Raw genomic sequence first — 12,590 nt, 5'->3', positions numbered from 1 at the left:
CTTTGGTGATTGCCTGCCCAATGATGAAAACTGCAGGGAGTAAAGAAGGGTCAGATGAAGTTTCAGACATTTCCGATCCCCCCAGAATTGTCTTTCCAATGGAAGGAGGAGGAGAAGTGGTCCATTGCTTGTTCTCCTCACGAGAAGTAATTGCCACTTACGCTCTCACGAGCACAATCTCCATGTACACGATTCCCATGCGCCTGGTCTTGATGCAACTGAGCTACTGACCAATCTCTTCGAGATCGATCTTCTTGGTATTGTTTGTCACAAGCATGTAGACCCTGAGCTTATCCCTTAATGTTTAAACTAATTTGCTCTTTGAGACATCCAAAATTCTTGTAACTTCTATTCCCCAGTACAAAAAGTCTTGTACTTACACCTTTTGCTGGCCACGATACAGGAAGGCTCTATCTTCTAAGCTTCATGAGGAGCAATGATCGCAGACTCCCCAATCAAGACAAGTCATGTAAATGGCGCTCCTCTCAAATGCTTTCCCCAACATCATGCTCACAATCGCCCCAGTTTCGATACCCCTGTTCTGACAACAAATGCTCTTGGGTCTCGAGCACACACAGGTAAAAGATCTCCATGGTCTTGCTTCCCTCATATCAAGGAAACTGCAGTGTCGTCTTGCTCCCCTCATACCAAGGATCATAGAGAGGAAACTATAGCATTGTCCTCATGACCTCGATTAGGAAAGGCCAATAATGACCAGTCTACCTGACAACGTCCTTCTCCCACTAAGGAATCTCGGTCCCGTGGTGGCCAGATTCCTTCGGAGAAGACATCCAGCATTTGAACTCTCCGGTCTAAGATGGCAAGGAATTGAAGAAAATTCCTCGCTCCTCCAAAAGGAGGAGAGAAGTTTCTTCTATACAAGCAGTGCGGCACAGAAAGTAGTCAAAGAGAGAACGTTTCGCTCCTCTAATTTCCTCCGTAGTTTCAGATCGGGCCGTCGCTGATTCCCGGTCTAAGTGTAAGGACACTAGGTCCAAACGTAAACCTGCTGCTGAGGTGGACAAAACCAGTGTTCAACTTCTGGGTCAGCCTCCGAGAAGGAAGTTCGATTACCAGTGTCTGCAGAGAGTGACTCTGTCTGGAATAAAAGTTTTTCTTCTGCTGCTTGGCGTGAGGACTATCATCCCGGCTCAGTGTTATACCACATTCGGTCCCATGGGTAACCGGTAGAGATTCCTTCCTCCAGTATAGAACCCTTTGCCGGAAGGAGGAATTCTCGAATGTGATGGGTCTCGAGAATTCCTCCTTCCGGCAAAGGGTTCTATACTGGAGGAAGGAATCTCTACCGGTTACCCATGGGACCGAATGTGGTATAACACTGAGCCGGGATGAGCTCAGTAAGGAATCATCTGAGCCCATAGAGGGAGATCTGATGTTGATACTTAAGTTATGGTGCTCCACAAGGTTCCTGGCCAAACCTTGAACTACCTTAGTCTACGTTAGTGAGGGCAGCCCTACAAAACGTAGACCTCAAGATTGCTGGAACAAGAGATTCTCTACTGTCTAGCCAGTCCAGCAAAGCTCTTCCTCTATTTCTGTCTAGGCGCTGGAGATTCTACATATTGGAAGATGCTTCACCCACCCCTTGCCAATCAATGATGTAATAGAAGAGTTGACAAAAGGGTCTGAGGAGGAGAGGCAGAAATATGAGGGAACCTCTTTCTCAACTCCCGAATCCACAGTGATGGGTAAAATCGAATCATCCTCAAATCAAAATATGACAATTCTTTTCATAATGACTTAACCGAGTTATAAAAATGTATATTATTATCATTACTATTATTATTATTATCATTATTATTATTGCTAAGCTGTAACCCTAGTTGGAAAAACAGGATGCTATTAGCACAGGGGCCCCACCAGGAAAAATAGCCCAGTAAGGAAAGGAAACAAGGAAAAAGGAAATATCTCAAGAACAGTAACATTAGCATAAATATTTCCTATATAAACTATGAAAACTTGAACAAAACAAGAGGAAGAGAAATTAGATAGAATAGAGTGCCCGAGTGTACCTTCAAGCAAGAGAACTCTAACCCAAGACAGTGGAAGACTATGGCTATGATTTTTTTAAATATCAAGAGGTTAATAAATCTACTATTTCTATTTTGGCAATACAGTACCTTGGGGGAATACTGCCTACAAGGTAAGTTTAAATCAAGGTATCACGGTACTGTGGAGATATGCTATGTTCTTTTAAGTGAAATATGATTCTAGACAATTTTACCGAATAAAATATGTAAATTAAAAAGAAACCTGCTTAAACTTTAGTTCCTTTTAGGAGGATTTACAACGATTATGTTGAAACGGTGGCTTAGTTTGAGAAAACTAGGTTGGTAGCGTCGCGGGCTTCTGTGTCAGAGGTCCCGAGTTTGCATCCCCACCAGGACGCGGATACTGCGAGACCTTCTACCGGGGGGGGGGGGGGGGGGGGTTACTCCCCAGGGTGGCGCCTGGGGGGGGGGGAAGGGGGTTTAGAGGGGTCTAGTGATAGTTCCTGCTGGCTTATGGTCGCCCGAGCAGAATGATGTAGATCGTCTAAGTGGAGACCTAAAACCCGCAACTTCAACTTTTAACTTTGACAAGTCGACCACTAACATAACACGTACCTTTTTACAGGATCAATTCTTATCAAGAAACATAATTTTTTACTAGTAGCCCAGATTCTGCCATTTTTTATTGTCTACATGTTGTAGCTGTATGGTTGCAGAATATATATATATATATATATATATATATATATATATATATATATATATATATATATATATATATATATACATATATATATATATATAAAACCAAAGTAATAAACAGGTTACCAATTTTATTTCTCTTGCTGTTTTCTATCACTGACTCCCAACGGGGAAGGGAGGGTGAGAGGGAGGATTGTGATCTCTCTCTCCTACTCTGTCAGGTAACCGAATATTCAGTGAAAACTGAAGTAAATCACACGTTGTACTTAACCCATGAAGGTAATTTTAAATGAGTCATTCTGAAAGACAACAAGATGTTAATGACTTCCCGTCCATTTGCCTGTTTTTTTGTGGCCACAATACTAATTGGAATATACTTGCGAAATTTAAATCTGAACTAGACCTTAGGCTTTAGACAAAATGACATCTCAAGAATAATAAAATCAAATTTTTTTTTCACTAGAAATTAATTTATGGCCGTCGTCGTTATTATCAATATTAAAATTATTGAAATTATTAATGTTATTATCGAATCGGGTTAGCTTTGCAGATTGCACTATAATCGCATATAAATCTTTTCTTATAAGTATTTGAAAAGCTTGAAGTTGTGAGAAGATGCAATTTATTAGTAAAGATAAAGTTGCCTTTTTATTGCTATTTCCTTTGTGCACTTATCTAAGAATGACCTTATCTCATATAAAGGAGCAACCTATTTTCCTGACTTACCTAATCTCATTGGTCTTCACAAGGACAGCAATAAAAACCAATGTTGATGTTGATAAAAATAGAAACAGGATTGGAAAATTATGATGATTTTATGTACCGGGTCTGTAAAATACATGTATGCATGTACTAAGAGCATACAGGTGTCTAATTTTACCAGTTTAATGGTGAAAATTGACATGTATATTTTGATACTGACATTTCAAAACATTTATAAAATAACAGTTCCTTCTAAAAGGCCACTGTATATAACGATAAGAAAAACCAATGGGATTTAATTAACCGTAAAAATATACAATTGATCTTTCCCTCTCGAAGGAAAAAAGGTAACAAAACGTTGGAGCAACGTAAGTTGAAACATAATTCGTAATAAGAGCCTAAAGGTATTTCAAATGAACGTTCACAAGAATTGAGGTAATAAAAACAAAAAGTTAAATATATTATATGTCACAATGAGAACCATGACGTCACTGAAGTAATAGTATCCCTAATTGATGTGTGAAAGGCTACGCAGGTGACGACTTGGAGCTCCCCCTCTCGTATCCGTTGCGGATCTTCATGAGGTATAGGTCGACGCAAGGGAGTACTAGTGGAATCTTCAGGAGGATTGTCAGAAGGCATAAAATTACGCTGAACTGTAAAGAATTAAGGGTAAAATGTTTGGAATTATTGTGAAGACACAATACTTTTAATTGTTCCACACACACACACACACACACACACACACACTGTTATTCTATCGCATGCTGTCTGTTTATACATATTTTCACTGATTTATTCATATGTCTACATGAATGGGTCAGTTTTTACTTGTTACCTATTATGAACAGATACTGTATAAATTAGAAAGATGCGAATTTCAATAATAGCCACAACTACAGTAATTATGATAATGAATTAGTGGGCACGTTCACAGGATAGATTTACCTTTCATATTCATCCATAAAAACCTTTTACTACTTGTTTCATTGTACGAAAGCCTTGAAAATTATTCATTTGCCATACCTGTGCAGTTGTAGGTATGTAAACACAAGAAGGGGCGTCCAACAAATAGGCAAAGTTGCTGAATCCATCATGTATGGTCAAAAGGAGGACGCAAGTCCAGCCCAAATAGCGTTGTATGATTGAAAATTCCCTCCAGGTGAGGCGTGCAGACACTGAGGGCAGAGACGTTATTCCTAGGATTGCCAATATTCCCAACAGCGTCGGACCTGAATCACAAGAGAAAATGGTAAATGATAATCTTTTACGAATATCAAAAAGAACTCCTGTTTAAAGTTTGTGTGTCCCCCTTTACTCAGTTCCCCTATGGAGGCAGTGGATTCATAAGGTTCTCGATAAGAACTTCAGGATGAAGTTGCTTGCCCCCTGCTTTGCTCCACCCGGTAATCAACAAACCAAGGCCACATTTGGCTAACCCAGGCTCTCGTACTTGCGAGAAAGGTGAAGGCATCCTAAACCACTGGCCATCATAGTCTAACTATTATGACACTCATCTCATCAGCGAGAGAGTTGCAACTGGAAATCCCACCAAGGAGGGAAATACCAAGGCGTATTCCATTAAAACCTCTTCACTGTTGAACTAAGTAGTGCATGGACTGAAGTGGGAAAGAATTCACATATGGACGTTTTCGTATCTATACTTTGTTAGAATAAACTGGAGTGATCTATCTTCCAATTAAATTAACTAAGTGTTTCCAGTGCAGCCACTTTAAAAATCAGAAAACCTTGAAATTAGGAATGATGATGACACCAAGAGCAGAAAAATGCTTTAAATAGGAGATTGTCACTTGCAAATTTAAATCAAGGCAGTGCAATATGAACATTATAGTTTGCTATGCACCAAAAATGATTCCCCTGAAGAAAGGAAAGATGAATACTATGAACAATTGCAGACTGTTATAGAGGAGATCCCAGAGAGAGATATGGAAATTGTGATTGGTGACTTCAATGTAAAGTTGGAGGGAATAATCAAGGTATAGAGAATGTGATGGGTTTTGGTGAAGTTGCAAAATGAAAATGGAGCTAATTTTATAAGTTTCTGTTCAACAAACAACCTTGTCATTGGAGGTACTCTTTTCCAGCACAAGGACATCCATAAATATACACAGACTTCACCATGTAGAAATTACAAAAAAATCAAATAGATCACATAGCCATTACTAAAGAGAGAAGGAGGACTCTGAGAAATGTAAGACGCTATAGAGGTGCAGATATTGGTAGTGATCACCAACTCCTTATTGTCTCACTGAAATTAAAAAGGAAAGTGCCAAACAGAAATATAGATAGAATACCTAGGTTTGATGTAACTAAGCTTCTAGAAGATGACCACAGAGAAACATTTGCAATTGAATGTAGACATCGATTTGCAGTCTTAGAAACTGGGAGATAAAGAGCAGACAATTGATGAAGAATGGTGTGATATTAAGAACATATATCAGTCAGTTGGTAGGGAATTTTTGGGACACGTAATTACAAGGAGAAAGCATGGATATCAAATGATACATGGGGTACTATAAAAAGGAGACAGAGGCTGAAATTTATTATCAAAAGTTTTCGAGGAAGTAATGAAAATTACAAGGTAGAGCATGCGAAGTATTCTAGTATTGATAGTGAAGTCAAAAGAAAAGCCAGGAATGACTGGAGAGAGTATTTAGACAGGAGAGCTGATGAGGCTGACAAAGCTATGAATTCAGGGAGCGGCTATGGTGTAAGCATTGCTCATAGAATTATTTATGAAATCTCTACGGGAGCAAAGAAAAAGAAGCATATACCCATAAACAAAGAGGGATGGATCTGTTATAACAACAGAAGATGAAGAAAGGCAATATTAGATGGAACACTTTAGTGAGCTCATGAATAGGAGATATGAAGGGAATAGTTTGATTGATATACCTGAAGCTGATGAAGACTTTGATGTGCCCATGAATGAATTCAGTGCGTTTGAAGTCGAAGCTATCCTTAAAAAAACTCAAGAACTGGAAAGCCCCTGGATACGATGGAATAACTGCCGAGATGATATCGGCTGATAATGAAGTGACCTCCAGAATACTTATAAGATTATTTTTTAGAATGTGGCATGAAGAAGCAAAACCCGATGAATGGGAATTAGGAGTGTTGGTGAAAATGACTAAAAAAGGAGACCTGATTGATTGCAATAATTACAGAGGCCTCACACTTATGTCAGTTGTCATGGAAATATATAGTATGCTTATTCTACAGAGACTAGAGAGAAAAATTGATGAAAAGCTGAGATATGAACAAGTAGGATTTAGAAAGGTAGAAGTTGTACTGACCAAATTTCTATTTTGAGACACGTACAACAATGCGTAGAATATAGAAATCCACTTTTGACGGCATTTGTAGACAATGCAAAAGCCTTTGGTAGTATGCACCGACCAATATTGGGGAGAGTCTTGCGTTATCATAGAATTCCTCTTAAATATGTAAATTTGATTAAGTACTGTTCATGAAAATGTTGTTTATCCTCCTCATGGATTGTTTAATGCGTAGAATAGTTGGAGATGGTGAAGGATTGGACTGGATTGATAAAAGAAAATTAGCTGACCTAGAGTATGCTGATGATGCTGTCCTTATTAGTAGAACACCACAGGATTTGCAATTTTTGCTTACCAGTATGAATGAAATATCACACGATGTTGGGCTCAAGATAAATAGAAGAAAGACAGAGATGATGAAAATGGAATATGCAATGGAAGATGAAATATCATTGGAAGGAAAAAAGATTAATGAGGTAGGATCTTTAGAATTTGAGTTTAATGAAAGACTGAGAAAAGCATATCAGACAATGGCTAGGTTAAGTAAAATTTGGAAATCAAATCGTCTGAAATTATACATAAAAATCAGGCTATATTTAAGTTTAGTGAGATCGGTGTTACTGTATGGAGTCATGGTATGACAATGAAATAATATCCAACAGATTTTGAAGATTCAAGAACAAAGCCCTCAGAAGAATATTGGGAGTTAAATGGCAGAACATGATTAGGAATAAAACTATAAGAGAGATTACTCGAGTGACATATGTGGATGAGATCATGGTGAAGGGTAGATGGAGATGGTTTGGGCATGCTCTTTGCACTCCTCAAGAGAGATTAGTTCACCAAACATTTAACTGGGCTCCACCAGGTACGAGAAGAGTTGGAAGACCAAAATCCACATGGCTGAGAACTATGAAGCGTGAAGTATGAGATGATGAATGGAGAAGTATTGAATTGAAAGCTTAAGATAGACACGACTGGCGAAATCTAACTGAGGCCCTTTGCGTCGATAGGTGTGAGAGAGGATAATGATGATAACTTACTTTGCATTGCTGAAGGTAACTTATGCTCCCCCAAGATACTGCTTGTCATTAAAATCGATGCTTTTAATTTACAGATCTTCGTCATATATGGTTTAACTTTTTTCTGCAAGAAACATTTCTGTGAGAAAACATATATGAAGGTCAAGAAATAACTTACCTACCATACAATAGAGTTGTTCATACCATTTCTCAGGGTAATTCATACCCCAGGTCATCTGGGTGAAGATAGCTGAGCATCCCTGCAAAATAAAGAGCAAAGTCTTCAACTAAGTGGAGATAATTGGAGTATAAAGTGGTCTACATGCTTCAAGCAACCGATGTGGACAACTCATAACGATTACATTCTAATAAATGAGAGAGAGAGAGAGAGAGAGAGAGAGAGAGAGAGAGAGAGAGAGAGAGAGAGAGAGAGAGAGAGAGAGAGAGAACGATATTTCCTTCTGGTAGGCTTAATTATCATAAAGGTTTTCCTGGTTTCAGGGCCTAACAGCAAATTTCTTGGACTTGAAACATATATATGAAAATAATCAGTTCCAGAACTCCATCCAGATTGATTACATGACTTGTTTAGAGATATCTTCATTATTTTGTTTCCAGAAACCAGATAAATAGAAGTTAACTCAGGGAGAGAAAATAGAAGACAAAAAAAAAAAAAACCTTACGTGTAATCCTCCAAGAAACAAAGTCAAGAGCCCAAACTGCTTTCGTGTTTTCATCCAATTGTCTAGCCAGTCTGGAAACTGGGAATACTTTGTGCCACGGTACAGCTGAATGTAACCAGCGAGGCATCCTGTTTTGGTGAGATAATTGTATTTATAATGTTAGCAGGTTGCGAGCTCTAACCTAAGTCCTTTTCTTTGGTCAAGTAGACTCTTGTACCATACCTGGCTTGGGGGTGATTGATTGGTTTGAGGTTTTCTGGAATCAATCAATCAACCCCCGGCCAGGTATGTTACAACAGTGTAGTTTCGTTGGGACAGGCGTAAACTTTCTTATTACTTGAGAAATAAATTTTCATCTATGAGGTTGTTGTTGTTTACCTTGGTCTGACATATAATATGAAGGTAGTTTTACGATTTAAGAAATATGATTCAATGTTACCTTGCCAGGAGTCAAGACAGTTGGGAAGCAAACACAGGGTTGAGACAAAGTCTTAAGCCCCTATTACACTTATCCGGTTTCCTATGGCGCCGTCGGTCGCGATGCTTGCATATGTTCAAACCGGAGCGTGTGATAGCAAATCGGCCGTATGTAAGCTCACCCACGGCCGGCCGGATGAACTTTTGCCAGTACTAAAGTTGGCCGTACGGCCGTCGTAGTCAGGACCGAGGACGTAGCGTGTAATTGCTCACCATATGGTATGACATCAGTCTGAGTGGCTGAAGGACGCTCATGTTGACTATTTGCTTCTCTCATGCAAGTGTCCTTTTTTTCTGTTAAAGGTGATACCTGACTTAAGAGTTCCAAATATGTGTCGTGATCCATTCGCATGTAGTTAAACCAGTTATCTTTTTCTAGTGGTAGTTCCTTCATTAAGTTAACATGAGAGTATTTTTGTCGTTTATGCAGCCATTGTTTGAACCAAATCTTCCTTTTTCTTGTTTTCACCTTCAAGTAGCATGCTAGAGCAATAGGAACGAGAATGTCGTCGAGATAAGACATGTCACTACTCCATCACAAACAGTGCCACCTTGACCCACTTGCCTCCGGCCGTTCAAATACGTGTAATAGCTCTAGCCATAAGCCAGAATTTTCCTATGGCGCCGTGGGCCAGGTTGGCCGTAGTAAACCGAATACGTGTAATAGGGGCTTTAGGGTAAGCTAAGGATATGGCAGTCTAAGGGAACGTTCTCAGGGGACGTAGCCCCCCTGGTAGGTAAGTAGGTTAAGTTAGGTGGGGAATCTTAGGTTAAGTGGTGTTCTTGTATTTGTTTCCCCTTTAAAGTGTGGTTTTTCAGTTGTAACTTTTGAAAATTTCACACCAGATCAGTCTCAACGAACTATTGTACTTCAAGAATACTACCAATATTACTCTACCTACTGCCACAATTACTGCTTCTACTACTAATAAATGTAATAATAATGATGATAAAAATAAAAGTATCATAAGAATATTTCTAAAGATGATGATGATAATTATTATTATCATAATTATCACTTGCACAGGCAAGAAAGATGCTACCTGGTATATAGGTGGCTAAAAGAAGCGTCGCCGCAGTGTAAGCAAGACTAAACTGGACGTTCAGTAGAGGCAAATAATTAAACGGTTGCCAATCCCACGACGTACTGTTATCGTTGTTCGTGAAGTTAGGACACAGCTGTTTCCTGGCGAAAGAAAAGGAGAATTAAATCTAAATATAATGTGAATGAAATAAAAAAATACTAGAATTTTTACTAAAGAATAAATGGAATCAGAAACCACAAGATTTTTTTTCCACTAAGGAATGAATGGAATTAGAAAACACTAGAATTGTTACTAAAGAATGAATGGAATCAGAAAACACTAGATTTTTGTTTTGTTTTACTAAAAGAAGATGCGATAACCTAAGTTTCGTTCCTGAAACAAAAAACGAATAGAAGAATATCCAGAATCTTTGAAAATGTGAAATATAATGCATGTTTCTTCAATGAAATCTCAATTGCAACACTTTTTCTAATGCATTTCTAGTCTTTTTTTCATAATATGCTATATACATTAATCACAAAATTTCGTAGGAAAACTTGGGGAAACTCCTTTCAATACGCTGTACGATGAATACCTGTATATGATTTTTAGTTTCTGTTAAAATCTCTCTTTCTTTAGTGGTTCTAGTACTTTTTTAACCCACTGCCATTCGCTTTAGAAAATGTTGCAAAATGCATAAAAACGTTGCAAATATAGACATAAAAATACAGTCCAATAAGATTATTGATTTCCATGGCCTCATGAATTTCCAAAATGAATATCTTTCTTTAAAAATAGGTAATATGAAAATGAAAATAATAAATGCTTAAACCTTTATAAAGGTGAATTAATTTATTTTCTATATCAAAACGTTTTAGAGGAATAAGGAAATTCGGGAGCTACTTACTCGAGAAGAACGAAAATGAAATAGAAGAGGAAAATACAGGGCGTAACGATGAATGCAGTCCTCCACTCGGGGAAAAATGACAGCGGAATGTCCTCGATAGCCCTGGCGTTCGACAGGGACCCGTGGTCCACTGGTGTCAAACCTATGTCTCTCACCAGACCTGCTACTCTGTTGCGGGCCTCCTCTGAATCACCGCATATTGGAACCTGAGAGAGGGCGAGAGAGATGATTTTGATGGTATAAGTTAAAGATTTAAAATTCACCCATGAATGGCAGAAACATGGGACAGTGAAAATGCCCTAGCAAGACAATGCACTAGATACAGACTTTATACGCAGTATTGGCTAGTACAGTAATAACGCGTTCTTCTAGAATTCACAAGGCAGCAGATCGATCCGAGCCAAGAACCGAGAGTTTTAGTTGTTTACTGAGGAGGCCACTGCTGTGGCTGGGCAACACAATGGGGGCATTGGGCTTGCCTAGCTGAGTTTCTGGCGAGCATCTATTCTGATGAAACTGGAACTGAAACCAGCCAGACACCTTTACCTTTATGAACAATGGCCAAACCCCCTCTCCATCCAAGCTAGGTCAAGGAATGGCTAGACAATGCCTGCTGAAGACTCAGTAGATAGACCTATAGGCTCTCCAAAACCTGCACCCTTAGCTCACAAGGAGGAAGAGGTTGCAGCAACTACAAGAAACTATTGAGCTTCTACGGGTCTCGAACCCAATTCCAACAGATCGCGAGGCAGAAACATTTCCCATAGAGTACCACAATCCTATTCCAATACAAGTGAAGGTAATGTGTCAAATGTAATAAAAGGCTGAGTGTGGGGATCTTGATTCGGTCCAAGGTGGGCGTGAGCATTTGGAGAAAAGATTGATTGGAAGCTGAACTCATCAAGATATGGAATTTACTGTTTCGTTTGTGATATTATTACTAGCTAAGCTTTAACCCTAGTTGGAAAAGCAGGATGATATAAGTCCAAATAAACTACAAGAGAAGAAATGAACAACTTTAAACAAAATATTTTAAGAACAGTAATAACATTAAAATAGATCTTTCATATATAGGCTATGGAAATTTAAAAAAAACAGAGGAAGATAAATAAGATGGAATAGTGTGATGTCCGAGTGTACCCTCAAGCAGCAGCGGCGGCAAAATTATAAAGGCCTATGAATGCATAAATACTGTACATATGCCATTTTCTGTCATTGCAAAAATCTATTAAGCACAGAATTTAATTTGATAAATAAATTACGAATATTACCTTGAAAAAACTTAGCGCAGTCGATAGATATTGTAATGTTGTCACACTAAAATTTTTATTTTTCCCTGTTTCCTTTCCTCACTGGGCTATTTTCCCTGTTGGAGCCACTGGGCTTATAACATCCTGCTTTTCCAACTAGGGTTATAACTTAGCAAGTAATAATAATAAAAACGTACATAAAGACGTAAACACCATGCACAATGTCAAATTACATTTTATAGTTTGTTTATGACATATTTGTTTTTGATGTTGTTAATAGTTTATATATGACATGTCTATTTTGACGTTGTTACTGTTTTTAGAATGATTTATTGTTAATTTGTTCTCTTCATTTATTAATTTCCTTATTTCCTTTCCTCACTGGGCTATTTTTCCCTGTTGGAGCCTGTGGATTTATAGCATCTTGCTTTTCCAACTAGGGTTGTAGCTTGGATAGTAATAATAATAATAATAATAATAATAATAATAATAATAATAATAATAATAATAA

At 38.2% G+C, this 12,590-nt stretch overlaps 1 protein-coding gene across 3 annotated transcripts in view; it reads right to left on the bottom strand.

Moving 5' to 3' along the window:
* Positions 1 to 2,866: 2,866 nt before the first annotated feature.
* Positions 2,867 to 12,590, bottom strand: part of LOC137647150 (metalloreductase STEAP3-like) — a 141,524-nt gene continuing 131,800 nt past the window's right edge. For all 3 annotated transcript variants that reach the window (XM_068380425.1, XM_068380424.1, XM_068380423.1), the window contains exons 5-10: positions 10,830 to 11,035; positions 9,941 to 10,083; positions 8,421 to 8,548; positions 7,916 to 7,997; positions 4,443 to 4,648; positions 2,867 to 4,072 (exon numbers count right to left, since the gene is read on the bottom strand). In XM_068380425.1, the coding sequence (XP_068236526.1) occupies positions 3,944 to 4,072; positions 4,443 to 4,648; positions 7,916 to 7,997; positions 8,421 to 8,548; positions 9,941 to 10,083; positions 10,830 to 11,035 (894 nt within the window). In that variant the 3' untranslated portion in view covers positions 2,867 to 3,943. The remainder of the gene's footprint in view (positions 4,073 to 4,442; positions 4,649 to 7,915; positions 7,998 to 8,420; positions 8,549 to 9,940; positions 10,084 to 10,829; positions 11,036 to 12,590) is intronic.

The sequence above is a fragment of the Palaemon carinicauda genome, chromosome 9, assembly GCF_036898095.1.
Source record: "Palaemon carinicauda isolate YSFRI2023 chromosome 9, ASM3689809v2, whole genome shotgun sequence".
Classification (NCBI taxonomy): Eukaryota; Metazoa; Arthropoda; class Malacostraca; order Decapoda; family Palaemonidae; genus Palaemon; species Palaemon carinicauda.
The sequence above is the reverse complement of the archived record's forward strand: the minus strand, read 5'-3'. Positions and strand labels throughout refer to the sequence as shown.